At 43.9% G+C, this 16,674-nt stretch overlaps 1 protein-coding gene across 1 annotated transcript in view; it reads right to left on the bottom strand.

Moving 5' to 3' along the window:
• The window catches only part of LOC105448414 (glypican-6), a 53,888-nt gene that overhangs the window by 7,968 nt on the left and 29,246 nt on the right, over positions 1–16,674 (bottom strand). The window contains exons 3-4 of the mRNA XM_011686941.1: positions 6,204–6,467; positions 771–913 (exon numbers count right to left, since the gene is read on the bottom strand). Coding sequence (XP_011685243.1) covers positions 771–913; positions 6,204–6,467 — 407 coding nt within the window. The remainder of the gene's footprint in view (positions 1–770; positions 914–6,203; positions 6,468–16,674) is intronic.

Below are 16,674 nucleotides of genomic sequence, written 5' to 3'. Positions count from 1 at the left end.
TAGCAGCGTACCGCGCCTTTACGTCGCTCAATCGTTTCAATCGGCAAGCTACAGAAAGAGAGCGGCAGGGAGAGAGAGAGAAAGAGAGAGAGAGAGAGATTTCTATTGCCTTTTTGGCGTAACTGCCTACACATGCTCGCGATACTTTCCAAGAATATATCGCGCATCCTTATCCACATCTCTCTTACTCCGTCTCCGGTAATTCCCTTACGTTTCCTCGCTCGCTGATATTCCGAAAGCAGAAGGTGTCGTCGAGCGTAATTGCGCGGAAAACGGCTTGTAATAAACTTTACATCCCGAGACACGGCTTGGCAGCTCCAGAAATTTTCTTCACGGCTCGCGCCGTCTTATTTATTCGCGCTTAATACACCGGGCGAAGGTAGGTACGCCCTGAGGGGGAGAGCCGAGAGAAGACGGGAAAATTAACGCGCAATTGCAATTTTCGCCCCGGGGAGGGCAACCCGCGCGACATCAAACGAGAAGGTAAATGAATAGCTCAACGTTACGGGTGCCATAATTCCAAATTTTCCGGCAATACGGGAAGGACTTGTTCCATTCAGAAGCGAGTTTCCCTTTCGCGCGAGTTTACTACGCGAGAGAGGCTGCAACGCGGTGGCGCGCTGTTCCAATATAAATTGAGATCGGGATTCGACCTTAGGCAAAATTCTCGGCAAAGAGTGCAAATAAATCGTAGTTGCGCCATTTTAACGTCGAGATAATCAAATTCCCCGAGGGAAGCGAGGGAGATGGGGAGGGGGGAGGGTACTCACCGTTCCCTTCAAGAAATAATTCTCCAGCTCCTGAAAAAAGTCCGTGAAGACGTACGCGTTCTGCTCGTAAAGGATACCGTAGGTCTTCTTGAACATCTCGTGAAAACCTCGTTTGCTGACATTCAGTAGAGTCTTGAAAAATTCTGCAAAAGTGATAAGAAACATGAGTCGCGCGATTCACAGCTTGTAAAATCGCAGCTTATTAAATAATTTTAACGAGACAAAACTTCGATAATGCTTAGATCGCCGTTATCGATTTCCGTTCCTTTATACACTTTTTCATTTAATTCAATTGTCATATTTTTATTATTCACTGTACAATCGAATAATGTGATGTAAGGAAGAGAGAGATCGACACGAAAGGAATCTGTTCGAGATGGCTTGTCGCGACGAGTTTCCCAGACGCTTTGACGGTTTCCCCGGCGGAAAATCGCGGTCGAGCGCGAAACGGGAAATTAGTCGAGATTTCAGGGTGCGACTCGTCGTCGTCGGTAGCGTGGGACGAAAGGGTGGGGTTCGTATTGCGAATTAAAAGCCCAACGAACTTGCGGCAACTACTCAACACAGCTGCTCTTCTCCGTTCCTCCTGCCGTCCCTCCCTGCATCCCCTCTCGCCGTGGATCGGCGTCTGTGCTTTTTACACCTCCGGTGGACACGCGACAGAAAAGGCAGTCGGGTTCGTCGCTAAAAGGAATTTTAATCACATTCCCCCGGCGGAAGTGACGATAAGGGGGTTGTTCGTCGGTGAGCGAGGACGAGGGTGGCGACGGACCGGAGGGGGAGAGGGCAGAAAAACGCTGCTTATCGTTGCGTTGCAAGCGCGCACCGCACCGCATTGTGCTTTGTTCATCGAGAGTCGCGACCGTTTCAGGCGCGTGATTGAGTCAATGCTATAGTTTCTTCACATTTCAATATCAATAGATTGACGTGACATTTTAAAATATCTCTCAGCGGAATTTTATTATTAGATTGTTTAAGTTTTGTATTCTCTCTATCTTGTCATGCGGGAATGAATTTTTCAGCATGACAGATCACACGCTGACGGATACAAATAAAGGCAGTGGGTCAGACGTAAATGTTACATTGTCTCTTTTAGTTATGCGAGTTAAAATATATATAACGATAAAACGTTTTACAATTAACCCTTATTTAATGGTATTAAATCCCCGACGTTGAATTTGAGATTAGAGTATTATCGACAAGCGCGCATGATTCATACACGAGAAAATGTAACATTAAATTTGACATTTAATTTGACGTTTACAATTTTCTTCGATATCGATATGATTAATTAGGAAGAGATAAATTTGGTACCTGATGAAATTGAGTCAATAACGAAAAAATGAATGCTACAAGCTGCATTTTCTCCGGCGTATATATAGTTACGCGACAAAATTCCGTCCGATTTTAAAATCTTCATAATTTCCGAGAGTTTCTCTCTAAAATACTCTAAATCAATGGTCCATCACCGCGGGAACGATACGCGTCGATCGATATCTTTGATGTTACTCGCGAGACCGTGGCGTCAGCAATTAGCGCGGAAATTAGGACACGTCCCCGGCTCGGGAGGCATCCTCCTCGCGGATGTCTAACGATCCCGGTTAACGAAATTATTCGAAGGCCACACCTTCTCGCCGGTCTTTCATCTTTTCCGGCTGCGCGTCGGCTTTTACGATCGAAACCCCTTTGAGATGCCACCGTCCAACTTTGGCACCTGGTACCCACTTTAGTCGGCACTTCGCTAGATAGAAGTTCGTGCAGCCTTTACGAGAAGCACGAGAAGTCTCTATCATCGTGCACCGTTTGCACAAAGTGTACATCATCGACAGGATACATATGTCCTGAATCAAAATATTCTTAATTTTTTCATTCTTAAATTTTGAATAGAACAAAGAAGAAATATATTTTGTAAAACAATTTATAATTTTAAATTAATATTCGCTTCTTTCGCACACGCGCACAAAATTGAAAATGTTCTCTTTTTACTAATTAAAAAGGCAAGATTTCCTCTCTCTTTTGTTTCATCTATTTCCTGCCTTCATATTTCCAACGTCAATTTTTCAATTTCATAAATGATCTCGTACACGTGTAATATTTTTTTAACGAGCCACAGGATTGATAAATATTCTGGGGACACTCTGAGAACGCCAGAGTAAATGCAATTTTCTACGTGTTCATCGATATTCTACAAATGACAGCGAAAGTATCGCGAAACTTAGTAGTGTAACTTATTGTTGTAACATGCCAATCACCGTCGATTGCAATCAATTGTGGCCAAGTTGTCGATATACATAGATTATTCCACGACGCGTTTTTAATATCGTTTTTAATATCTCTCATTTTTAATATCGTTTACAAATGACGAGGAAAGTATCGCGAAACTTAGCAGTGTATCTTACATTTCCACGACGCGATCACACGATCTTTCGCGGCCGAAGTTAAACACTTCAATCTCCGTCGATTGCCATCGACTGTGACCAAGTCGTCGATATATGTACATAGATATTTTACAACGCTCTCATTTCTAATATCCAAAACTTTCTTGTTTCCCGACATCCTAAATTAAATAAAATATTGCCAATACTTGCTTCGATGAAAATTTGTAAGGTATAACGCGCGAAGAATTACTACTATGCAAGATTATTTAAATGTACAAAGGACCGCGCGTTCCATTATACTCGATAATGTCCCCGAGAAGAAGTTCTCTATCGCGGAGTAGTTGCTCTTCGAGGCACGCAGCTGGCATTCACGGTAACGGATAGTGCTCGAAATGGGCTTCAAGAGAACCCGAATAATTATCGTTCTCGAAACAGGCATTCCGAGAGTATTCGGGTATTGTGCGAATTGTTAACGTTACCTACGCTAATTACGATGGCGCACTTGCGTTCAGCATTCAACTATTAATTGCAAGCGAAGCAGACGGCGTTCTAGATGCAATCGCGCATCTGTTTGCGGCGGTACAAAGATGAGTAGAGGTGGCCCCGAGACTTGCAGACGTTTTGACGGATATCTATGCGACAAGAAGTAACGACGAAGTGAAGTCGATATGATATAAGAGTGAAACGCACAACTTGAACATAATTCCTTATCTGTTCAAAAAATTGTACAATTTAATTAATATAGAACGCATTCTTGGGCGAAAAAAAAATAAAATTCTATACAGTCGTGCAAATAATAATATTTTCATACAAATAAAAATGAAATAAGGCAGAGAAGTAAATTAAGAAAGTGGATAAATGACGACCTGGTTGCGCGGCATGAATATGCATGTACTTGTACACCGTTTCGTTATCAAGTTGCGTGTACTCGCAAACGTCGTGCAAACTCGGGCAAATCAAATTTCAGGCATTCCCGACCCCGGGATTCGGGATATCTAAAAGGTGCATGCAAATGCGAATATATGCGGGGAAACACTTTGGGGATGGTGAATACCCGTACGGAAGCCTCTACGAATACAGAGGAAACGGGCGGATATCCTGATGATCCTCCCCCGCTCTCCGTGCAATTTACGTGAGCGAAAGCGTGACAGATTCTCCCTATAAATCGTCGAATAACAAATCAATAAGGACGCTTTTATTTGCGGCGCGATCGCAGCGGTTTCTATGCTTGCCAAACGGATTCGGTGAAATATACGAGAGATATTCTCCTCGCCGTTCTTTTTTATCCCTCGTTTCGTCTGCACATTCCCTTGTAACTAATACCTTTGCAACAAAAATATCATTTTCCACTTTCCAACATTTCCACAATTTCCAACTGAATTTTCAGTAAAAAAAATTTCGTTCTATAATTAATGTACAAAATGTATAACGCCTGAAAATGCGCTCGACGACAAAATTACCTTGTTGCTACGCAAAAAAAATATTGTTTTTATTTTATTTAATGTGCCGTTAATAAATACCTCTTCGATCTCTCGTTTAAAAAAAAATCCCGTCTTTACGCTATTCTGCATGCACAATATTATTTTCTTCCTCCGTAATGTTGACGCAATCGAGTTGATACGCTCGCAACAATGGGGCCCGCATGCAGATGCCTCTCCTTGAGCGCCGCACACAAGACAGTATCAGCATCAAGAGCACGCGTCCCCCTCGTACACGACTCTTGTAAAACCCTCGTCGATGCAGCCCGCGCGCGCGCGCGCGCGTTCCCCTTTAATTAGAAAAAAAACCTCGCGAGAGCCGAGCTCGCTCTCTCGGCCTGGAGGAGAGCGCGGCGAGAGGTCGTCAACATCCACTTTCACGCCGAGCCGTGGCTTGGCCGTTATCCCTGAAATCTCGTTTCATCCCTCCGCCCACTACGGGCGGCCCACGCTTACCTATACGACGGACAGAATGTGTGCGCGCGCGGAGTGCGTTCGATCGGGCATTGTGTGTTGTTTCGAGCATGTCCGTCAAAAAGTTCGCCCGGAGGATCGACTAGATGTTCTCCCACCGAGGGTGATCTTCCGAGTGACGTCCGGCCGATTAAACTGCCATGTGCGAGGGTGGCAAGTGAGCTCTTTTGGCGAGGATAAAAAGGCACTTAACCGTGAGAAAAGGAGATTTTATTTTTTGCTTTTACTACTGTAAAATTTGTTACTACTTCCTTCGCATTTCTACAAATTTACACTTTGTATACGATACAAAGCGTTTTTCTGCAGAAGTTTCCCTAGTGATTTCTGAACTCCCTCGCAGCCTGCATACTCAATCCTACGTTTGCAATCTTACGTCGTTCTTAAAGCGAGAGAAACATTTCAATCTTTCGAAAGACTTCTTCGAACGTGCAAAACGAAGAGTCTCTCTTATGACAGCTGGAAACTCGAGTCTCTCTCCTGTCTTACGATAAAATATTGGCTTTACTTCCGGATCCAGAATGTACGAGTGCAACGCGTTACTTTCGAATAAGTGGATTAAAAGGATTTGAATAAGGCGATTAAAAAGTTTCGCCGGGTGTAAAAGCGAACAAAATGGGCTGGGCGAGCGTGGAAGGCAGAGGGGCGACGGTTTAAGCTGAAATTTGTATCGGGGACACGAGGGACTTGTTAATCGCGACCGTTGAATATGAGAAATTTAATTTCCTAACTTTATCCCGAAAGATTTCCATCGGAGACAATACGTCTCACGTGTCTAAAATATAGAGGCTCTTATACATTTTGATAAAAAAAAATTTTTTTCCCAAGGTACTTTTTTTACGAGTAATAAATTTTTAATATCCGGTCGTGGATATTTTGCGGTCCTTAAAATTCCCTCGACGCCGTCGATAATAAGCAACAAAGGAAAGCTTTGTTCTCTCACGCGCTGGCCCTTCGTCCATTCATCTCGACTCCTCGATCCAGGTAGAGGGAGAGATAAAGAAGGACGGACGGCACATCTCGCGATATTCCCATCGGGGGCATCGCCACGCGCCGCGGGTTTCCCCCACATCGGAACGAAATCGGAAAAAGACAGCGCTACTCACCATGGAACTTCTCTGCCCGCACTTGCAGGAGCTGATGCGTTTTATAGAGACTTTCTTTGGTGAACTTCTCGTGTTTGTCGCGTGCTCGCGCCTGCAATCTCACCTCCATGTCGGCCGAGCAGCATACCTCGCCACCGCTCCTCACGCTGCCGCATACTTTGAGCTCCTTCGCTATATAGACAAAAGAGAAAAAGAAACATAAATTAGAAAGTGAAAAATATCCTGACGAGGCGATCGGCACGTACGGGATGCAGGAAATTCTACCTGAGGCAAGGTCAAAAATGATATATACGTCTTTCTCCTATAAAGATCATGTCTCGGCAAGATGCTAACCGTTATAAATTTTATAGCAGAGGTCAGCAAACTACGGTCCGCGTAACTGATACTATTATAAATTTCATTCAATAAAAAAATTTATAAAAATTTGTATCTTTCTCTCTATATGGATAATTATCTACACGGAGAGAATTTTTTTTTAAATTTACCCTGCAAATCATGTTAATTATGGGACAATATAGTATTTAGGCAAATTTTACTGTGCACTACAATAAGATTTCGCAGTAAAATTTATTGTAGTGCACAGTAAAATTTACCTAAATACTATATTGTCTCACAATTAACATGATTTTCAGGATAAATTTTAAAAGGAAATTCTCTCCGTGTAACATATATACAATTTGCGTGTACAATATCCTTTTGCCTTTTGGTCCGTGAAGCCTGAACTATTTATCTAGCTTTACTAAAAAAAGTTGACAAGTATTCTAGATACGAAAAAGTAATTAAATAATAAGTGAGTCATAATACTAAAATCATAATTTTATAAGCGAGTGACATTTGCTAATATCAATCTAATTTTTTTTATAGAGTTAATAAAGACGCTAAAAACGTCGAAAATCACGATAAAAAATTACATGTTTCTACACCTCTCATCGGCTTTTCCATCAATAGGAAAAACTAGAAACGAAACGGGGGGAAGTAACGACGAAGGAAATGTTTTCAGGCTAAATACCACGACTCGAGTGTATTTGAAGAAGAGGAGAGTCTCGGTACGCGGAGAAGCTCGTCGAGACTTTCGGTAAATGCAATTTAGTTTTAAGAATCTGAGGGTATCCACGTCTACGTAGGTACACAAAGCGCTCGGACTTGAGAAGGGCGGACGGAGACATTGTTTTCCCTTTTCACGAGGGAAAACACACTTCCGCACATGTTGGCGTCAACGGGTGTCAAGTCGTAAATTAAGCGCAGAAATTACCGCTTCTGTTGGAGAAGCGGTTCCAGTTTGCCGCTATTGTTTACTCAAATTGCAGTAATTTCGCTCCGAGAAAGCACAGTCTCAGTAGTTTTTGTTCTTAATTTTTAATAATGATTAATGTTAATGTTAATTATTTTTCAAAAACTATACCGTTATGACATTCTCGATCTTCTAATAATGATACTGTAACGCTGGTAATCGTGAAATTGGATACCGCAAAAATCCGCGATGCCAACTCGCCAGTTAGTTTATCGTATCGACGACGCGATAAATCGCGCGGATAAAATCGCCGCGTTTATTGCCGAGGTGAAGCAACGGAAAGGCCGTTAATCGAGCGTGTCGGAACATTCTAAAATTCATCGTAGATTCCGCGAGTGGCGTGAAAATCGCTTCTGTAGGCGCGATAGAAATCGCTCGGAGATAAGTGCCATTGTTAGGCACAAAACAGGAAACATCCAGAGGGATTTTCCCCATCCCCGCACGTCCGCCGGCACTCCTCCTCCTTCCTCTCGCCGTTTCGGGGCGCATTTTTGGGGATGAAACGATCCGTCCAATGAAAGCGAGGGCGTCCTGTACGCTTCCTCGAGGGCACTCGGAAATACGGAGGGTAAATTCGGAGGCGTAGCGCTCGCAGTCGCACGGCTGTTCAAAACGCACGCATACACATAAATACACACACATATACACGCGCGCACACCACTCCGCACGCGCCGCAGAATTACGGCTCGTAATCCTTTGCAACGCCTCGCGGAGTAATTACCGGATTCGCGTCGTCGCTTTAATCCTCTTAGCACGTCGAAGAGCGCCCGCTACTCGTGACAAAAAAAAATCCCCCGAAATTGCAAGAAGAAAATAAAATTTTGTTATTTTTTTAAATTAAATATTTAATATTATTACAATTATTTTTACACTACAATTTCTCTGGTACGATCGTCATTGATAAATAATGAAAAGTCCGCTCACGATATCAATAAAGTTTCAAGTCCTCATTTGCCGATGTAATTTCGAGCGAACAAGTGTACGAACAAACACGAATTAGCAATTTATCGCTTATTGATTTTTTTATTTGCCACGTTGTTCGCCCTCACTTAAGCGAGCTGTTCCACTCGTGTTTGCTCACACTCGGTGTGGGCTCTAGTCTTACGGAATACCTGATTAGCGTCTTGCTCAATCGCGAAGTTGTCGTTTCAATTGACGACGATCGGCCGTCGTCGCGGCAAGCATACAACTGATCGGAACGCTGAAATCGCGTTCCGAGACGCGCGTAATTGAGTTAAGCTCCCTGACGAGATCGAGTCCCGGAACGACGTTTGCACACACGCGGGGCACATGGATTCGTCATCGTGCGCGACTTTCCCATGGGTGCCGCGAATAAACCGATAAGACGCGGCGCGGCAACCAAGGCTTGACTTTGCCGGAGTCCCTTCCCGCGAGATTGCTTTTCCTGCGTAAGTTCCTTCCATTATGAGATAGAACGCGACGCGAGTGTGCGTGTGTACGTATAACAAGAGCATTAAAGTCAATAGACAGCAACGCTTGCCTTAATTTTCTATTAAACAAAGTGTTAAGTACTAAATTAAAATATTTTTAATCACGTAGAAACCATCGAATGCATGCCGGTTTATTTTAAATATAATTTGACTGTAATGAGATAATATAGATATAAAATTAATTTTTTGAATAAACAATTATTTGCTTCAATTTAATTAATTGCACTAAAAGATTGTTTGGCAAATAAAGTATATTATATTATCAACGTGCTATATGTATACTAACATTACAATATAAAAATTTATATTAACAAACGAATTCAACAGTAAACAGATGTAATAAATTATTTTTCTATAAATTTCTTGTGTATCTGCTACCTGAATTGGAGACACGAAAAAAATTGTTAAGCAACGTAAATCAAGGCGCAATTGTCCACGACACCTTTTCGCCGAGCGCGAGATTTCACCCTCAGATTTCAAACCCCCCTCCCTCCCCCCCCCCCGGACAAGAGAAACGCTGCTGCGATATGAGGCAACCGCGCGTCCCGATCGGGTTACCCCGTTGCCGGACCAAAATTGGATTACTTTTCTCGTTAACTCTTCGCATCGGTGGAGCGGGGTAGAGGTGGGAGGGCCGCAAGTTGGATAGGAGTGACGAGAAACGCGGGGGACGGAGAGACGGCGATAGAGAAAGGAACGACACAAGCAATCCCGCGGAAATGAATCGGGATTACTTTTACGACGTGTCTCAAAGTTCCCAATGAGAGCGTGACAGCGAACGGAGGCGAAGGGTTTTTTGTCGGGGACGCGAGCGGGGGCGAAAGGGTTGGGTATAAAATTAGCTTAGACTTTGCGGTATTGGCGAGTAACTGCAAGGGTTTGATAGAGGCGATCGAGGGAGTAACGGCCGCGGACTTCCGGCGAAATTGTCCGGATCGATAAGCACACATACGGTTTATTTGGAGCGACATCGAAAAGAGGGGCGAAATTCGCGGTAGGGAGCGATTTACGAGACATTGCGGACTCTACCTCTTTCTTTTCTTCTCTATCGCAGCGAGAAACTATACGCGCGATTCCACCGGCGATAAAATCCGCATCCGTGAAATATAGCCTTATTGGTGGTCCAACAAATAATACCGAGACCTTCATACCTGATTTTTCGTGTCGCCGTTTATACATTAAAAATTTGCGTCAAAGAATTTCGCGACGACCTCCGAGACGTATCTTTCTCCCCGGCCGAAAATATCCCGTCTCTACCTCCGGGGATCTAATATTCCTTAATATTAAGGAGCGGGCGACTTGCGCGAACAAAGTCGCCGTCGAAAGTCGGGAAAACTACGCGCGGAGCCTCGCGCGTCACGCGCGGCTTTCACGAGCGATTAAGAGAGGCCTTGCAATATACAGGCGCGATAAATTTCTCGGCGCGTCGCCGTCGTCCGCGTACATGCGGGTCGGGTGTTAAGAGGGTTTAGAAGACTCAGAGCGGAGGGAGGCGGAGAGGTTCGCGCGCGGCTTGGCTGGCAAAGGCTGCTAAAAGCTCGCAGGAAGGGTAAGAGCTCCGGCGGCGGCGGAGCGCGGTAAAAGCTCAAGGGGTAACAGGACTCTCTTACACGTCGCCCGCGCCGTGTTCGTTAGCGGCGTCGCGACGTCGCCGAGACGCCGGGACTTCCGTCGCGACGTGCTTCCGGAACGGACCGCCGCGACCAAACGAACGCGCGGTCAGTAATTCAGGACTACGTTTCTCGACCGTATACACACGCGTTACCACATGCCATTTTATTTCTACCGCTTACAATTAGTAGTCTGTCAACGAATAATTTAATCATAAGAATCAGCATATGAATCAAGAATAATTCGATAAAAGAAGAAACGACATGTATAATTTAGTCACTTGTCGATAATTATATTTTATTTACCATTTTAGTCGTGTCTAGAGTTCAACGTTTATTAATTCCTCGTAAAGAATTGTTATTCATAAAAATTGTATATATATGCAAATTTTAAATAAAAATGGAACAATAGAACACGTTTCTCACCACGATATAATGCCGAAGTTCTAAAAGCTATATTGTTTAATATGAATCGTATGGAATATATGGATGTCGCGGAGAAATTTTCAACGAATCGACCGAGAGCTTTAAACTTTAATCTTGCTGTTCTAACAGACCCGATGTGTACCAGAATCTACATTTTAATACAAGAATAGACAGCTGTACGTAATTTGGACCGGCATGCTTAATCTATTTGGCCCCGTTGCCCCCTCGGCGTGCGCGGGTAGGATCGGCTAAACTTAGGTCAGTTTCCAGGATCGATTCGTCCCGGGAACGTGTACGACGTTGCACACGTGCCGATGCAACGCCGTCGTTCCACCGGACAGGCTTAACGGCCGATTAACTTCGAGTTAACTCGAGCGAGGCGACACGGCTGTTTTCTCGCTCTCCCCGCTTTAGTTATCTATTTTTTTTTATTTATTTTTTGTTTACACGAAAGGTCAGCCTTTGCGCGTCCGCCTTCGTTACGTCATCATTATCGATTAGCGTTTACAATTTACGCGATAGTGTGCCCGGTAAAAAAAAGGAGGACCATGTAGAGGAGGGTCAAGGGAGTCGATACACACCCTGATTAGCGAAAAATTTTGTGCAGTAGACCGCGGATACGTTTAGCGAACATGTTAAATAAAATCAACGGTAAATCCTGCTTTAATTATAGGTAAATAATAACCGATATGTGAAATAAAAAAATATTGACAAGTGAAAAAATATTTTTAATCATCGGGCGAAATTTTATGATTTTAGCATTATTGTTTCTCGCAGTAAGTTCCTCATAATAGATTTATAAGAAGAGCATCAGTTATATTAAATTAATTATCAATTTAATGATGAGATATTTCCAGTTTTGACAAAGAACAGTGGTTTCAAGACCGCGAATAGACGCGTAATCGAGTGATTACAGAGCATAAAGGCGAATGTACAAAATTCACAAAAATTATAATTAACCATGAGATCCCGCTCGACGATTGAAAATGTCAAGAAATCCCGCGTTCACCAGAAGGAAAACCCGGATCAAAGCGGTATTAAAATACTTCAACTATCATATGTTACCAATTAGACAGGTGCGAGGACACGATAAAGTTGAAAGTAGAATTCAATAATGAATGCGCGGATATCTACGTCTCCCGTTCCTACGAGCACGAGAAACCGTCAGCCGCCAGCAATCGCGCGACACGATCGCGTATCTCTACGATATATAATACTTTTCTACTACGCACATATATACCCATCGGCAGGTTTCATGTGCAATTGGCTGCGCAAGCGAGTCACAAATCCAATCCGTCCCGTATTTTCCCGTTCCGCTCCTCCCCCTCCGGAAAATTTGCGCATCCGCATGTCATCGTTGGCATTCCTCCCGCCGACGGGCTGTGGCTCCTGTCGCTCTTCCAAACCCTTTCCAACTTCGCGAGACGTCTTTTTTTCCTCGTCGGGACGGGAAACCGCGTCTTTTTACGCACGTCGCCCAACCGCGGGACGTGTTTGTTTAAAGCCCGCGATATGTACATAGTCCCGAAAGGCTTATCACACGCCCGTAAACCAATTCATTCGGATGTTCAGTTAAATATCCGACAAGCACTTGACGCGGGATTGATTTAAGGTTCTTCATTTAAAGCTATTATTATTATATTGCGAAATTTCAACAATAATAATTCGCACCTCTCTCACCTCGTGTTTTCAACGTGCGTCGGCCCTCTAATGTTTAACAGGGAATATGTTTTTAACGCTTCCAATAATTTTTAATTGCGCTTTTACGGCACTTGCAGAATAAATTATCGTCAACGCGAATTTCCGCGTTGGGGGATCAGCCCGACCGTACACGCGTATTCGAAACAATTACGCTCGTCCCGTTTGAAGAGCGCGTCGATGGTCGACGGGACAAATCAAACGTTTTCGTTAAATATCTCATTCGAGTTTTTATGCCTGAAAAGCCGATTGCTCTCGTAAATGCCTGCGAAGATCTGTTCAGCCCGTTATTATTTTCAATATCGATTGCCATCACTTAAAATATTGTTTCCATTATAAAAAAAAAACAAAGTTATTTGTTGAAATAAATAATAAGAATATTAGATGAATGAGATAAGAGTAAGATTCTAAAAATGTGACAATCTAATTAGGAAAATCGATAAGAATATCCTTAGAACAATTAATTCTTCGCTGGAAAAAAAACGATTTTAATAATGTAGATGTAGTTCTCTCGTAGTAAATATAGAATCTCGTTTTATTTCATTTTTCGCGGTAATTTTCCACAAATGAAATTAACAGATCGTTTACGCAAAAAGCTTACATCTCGCATTCGCGGATCGGCAGCAGCAGCGACGATACATGTGTATTTGCTCTAGAATCGGACGAGAGAGTACGTGCTAACTCAAGGTAACTCCGCTAATGGAATCGGAATATTGACGTGCCAATAAATATTTATAAGCGGGAGAAAGAGAGACAGCGAGTGAGAGAGAGAGAGAGAGAGAGAGAGAACGACCGCGTGTTTGCCAGACGATAATTGTCAATATCGAGGTATCGGGACTCCGCGAGCTTTCCCCCGCGCGCGGCGCATGCAAAACGCCACGCCGGGAAATGGAGAAATTTCCATTGTAAGTGGATTCCCCCTTTCCCCCTCCTCCCCTCCTCCAAATGGTGTCCGCGAAATCCGATCCTGCGATCCAATGTATCTCGCATATCGTCGTGCGTATCATTCACGATCATGCGACATCGCATGAAAAAAGCGAGACGGAATGTACCCGCGAGTATCCGCGCGGCGAGTATACATCGCCGAAAAACATCATAAAATAATCCACCGACTTTGCGCGAGAAGCGAAAAAATATAGAGTCCCCGATCTCACGCGAATGAATTTTTCATGTCGCCTTTAATATTCTCCACGCATTTGTCGTCGCAAATCCCTGTTACCGGTTTTTTTCCACCCCCGTTAAAAAAAATGATCGCACAACCCGATCACAACTCTCATATTTACAAAAATCTGTCTGCGACCCCTTTAACGCCCGTTTCTACCAGTTATATAAATTAATTTAAACCTCGATTTAATTTACTGTTCTAATTCCTAAAACTAAAAAAAAAAAACAAGAATAAATATAACCAAGATTAAATTTAATCTCTTGGTAGAAACAGAGGTAAATTATTAAATTTTAATAGGTTATTGTGAATTCACGGTTCCCGAAAGTAGAGTATCTGCGTTGTGGTTTCGCGAGACGAACGTTTATCGCAGAGGGATTTATCGTAAAGGAAGGAATCATGTGCGGCTCCCGGATTTTTTTAACGTCACAATTTCAAGACTAATTGCAGACTTACCGGCGACAACATCATTCATCCTCGATATCTCAGCGGTAAGACGGAGGGGAGCAAGGGAACGGAAAAAACGCTAAGCGCATCGATAAGGGTGACTAATTGCTAGCAAATACCGCGGTGCGTAGCTAAATCACACGCGGCCGCGCACGCACGGGAGTCCCCGAGACGTGTTTTAATGTCTCCATGGCGCGCATTGCGTTCCCTCTAACAAAAAAACAATGCTCGCGCGCGCGCGCGACCGGATCACGCGAATGCAAATTAATTGCACGCCGGCCGAAACAATATACAGCAGTATCCTGAGATTAATTTCGCGACGTCACGGCGGATGTGTGGAAGCTCGGGAATTAATACTGAGGTACTCCCTCACTCACACACGCGCACACACGTACGCGTATACAAGGACGCGATACGTATTTCGTGGAGCTAAAAAATGCGGCGATAAGGATGACGAATCGGGAGGAAGCGGCGTGTCGTGAATTTACACGATGTCCCCTGCACGCCTAACGATGTCGTGTGAGTTTCTCTCCTACGGATCGGCTGTATTAATTCAATTAACCGCAAGAGCGGCGAATAAAAATACTCGAGCAGCAGTAAGGTTTTCTTTTTAAGAAGAATATCAAAACGATTAAATTTTACATAGAGTTTTGCTAAGAAATTATAATAACTTGTAAAAATGAACCGTCGAACTTGAAGTGAATCGCGAATATTTGTACGCTTTATATTATTCCTCGCCTACGTGTTATACGAATGTTCTATAGTTCGCGAGTTTAATTAAGAAAACTAATGAATTAATAAATGGAAAAAGTGTATTATGTCACTCGAAGTGTCATATGAATATTCCTCTCGTTAACTGCGCTCCTGGGGTCCAACGCATGCAGTCGCATGCACATTTATGATTCCCTCGGTTAAAACAGCTAACAGAGTTAACCGTCGCGGAATTTTTTTCTCGCATCCTTTTTTTGTCGCATCCGCGACAATTACATTTTAATGATAAATTATATGGCAGTCGGTACGTGGTACACGTAATATTTTCGAAAACGTTAAATATAAATGCAGCTGCATTTAATTCTCTATCGCAATAAGACTCTTTTCAAAAATCTTGGACTTTTTCTTTTGAATTCTACCTGTCGATAGCTAATCCTTTAATTAAGATTTCAAAGCGAGACTCTCATGAAGCTAATGGGGGAATAAGATTTCGTTATTTTCCGCCATCCTTTAAAGCCTGCTTCGCCGAGACTCTTGAAACTTCTTATAATTCCGAGACCATTGACGTCTCGACATTTTTGTCGAGCAGGAGTTCACTCGAGATCTGCACAAAGAGCTCGCGGATGAAAAGACACCCCGTGTTACCGGCCGTCGCCGCGGAATACAAATGGCAACAGCGTCGGAGTGAGCACCGCCGCGCCGCGCCGCGCCGTCGCGAGCATTCACCGTGGCGAACGAGCGGCGGAACTCCCCCGGAGTTTGCAACCCCTAAATGTTTGCGGAAAGAAGGGGGAGAGAAGGATAGAGACGGGTCGGCGGGGATGGTAACGGGGAGGGGAACGACGAGATTGGCGGCGACGGGCTGTTTCGCGCGGCAAAGTAAAGCGTCTTGGCTGAAATTGAAAATAGGGCGGAAATTAATGGAGAAGGCTCGGTCTCGCAAATGCCAAATATTTGCGTGGCAAGCGACACGACAGGAATTTCCACGAAGCCTACCGAGATCTCCCTCTTCCCTTCATCCCTCCCGTCTTCGATTTCGAGGGTGAGACAGGGGGCAGGGAGGAAGGGGTGAGGGATGGCGGGTCTTTAAATCACTTCCTTCGGGAAAACTCGGGATTTCAGGAAGTCCTGAGGACAGGAAGTCGGGGATACGATCGAGACGTGGTTGGCGGTCGTGGATGCCAAGCGGTTGCGTTCGAGCTTTTTGCTCGTCTTTCTTCGGGGCTTGTCTGAACAATGTTCGCCTGCCCTACCGACAAAGACAGGAAAGATGTCGTTGAGTATGGTACCATTGCAATTGCGGCGAAAAATACACATGTAAGACTTCGAAAAGGATAGAGAAAAAAAAAGCGAAATTCAACGAGAAAATTACATCTTACATCGCTTACTTTGTTAAACTAAAATAAAATTTCGTTCTCACACAGAACACTACGCAATTGTAGTTTTTGTTTTTACCGCTCGCTTGCGACTGGCATGTAGTGAGCTAATTTAAAGAAGGATTGTCATGCAACATTAATTGCATCGTACATTATATCTCTCGCGAGATTGATCACCGGCGACAAATGCGGATCGTTTGGCGGGCCCGCTCGCCGAGTAAACGGAACAATGTCTCCCTGGGGAATCCTTTCGCGCTTGCCATTACGAGGGCACGACCGGCAGTAACCGGAGGGGCTCC

Source organism: Wasmannia auropunctata, unplaced genomic scaffold (assembly GCF_000956235.1).
Source record: "Wasmannia auropunctata unplaced genomic scaffold, wasmannia.A_1.0 LD336116.1, whole genome shotgun sequence".
NCBI lineage: Eukaryota > Metazoa > Arthropoda > Insecta > Hymenoptera > Formicidae > Wasmannia > Wasmannia auropunctata.
Note: the sequence above shows the minus strand (reverse complement) of the source record. Positions and strands in the feature narration are given on the sequence as shown.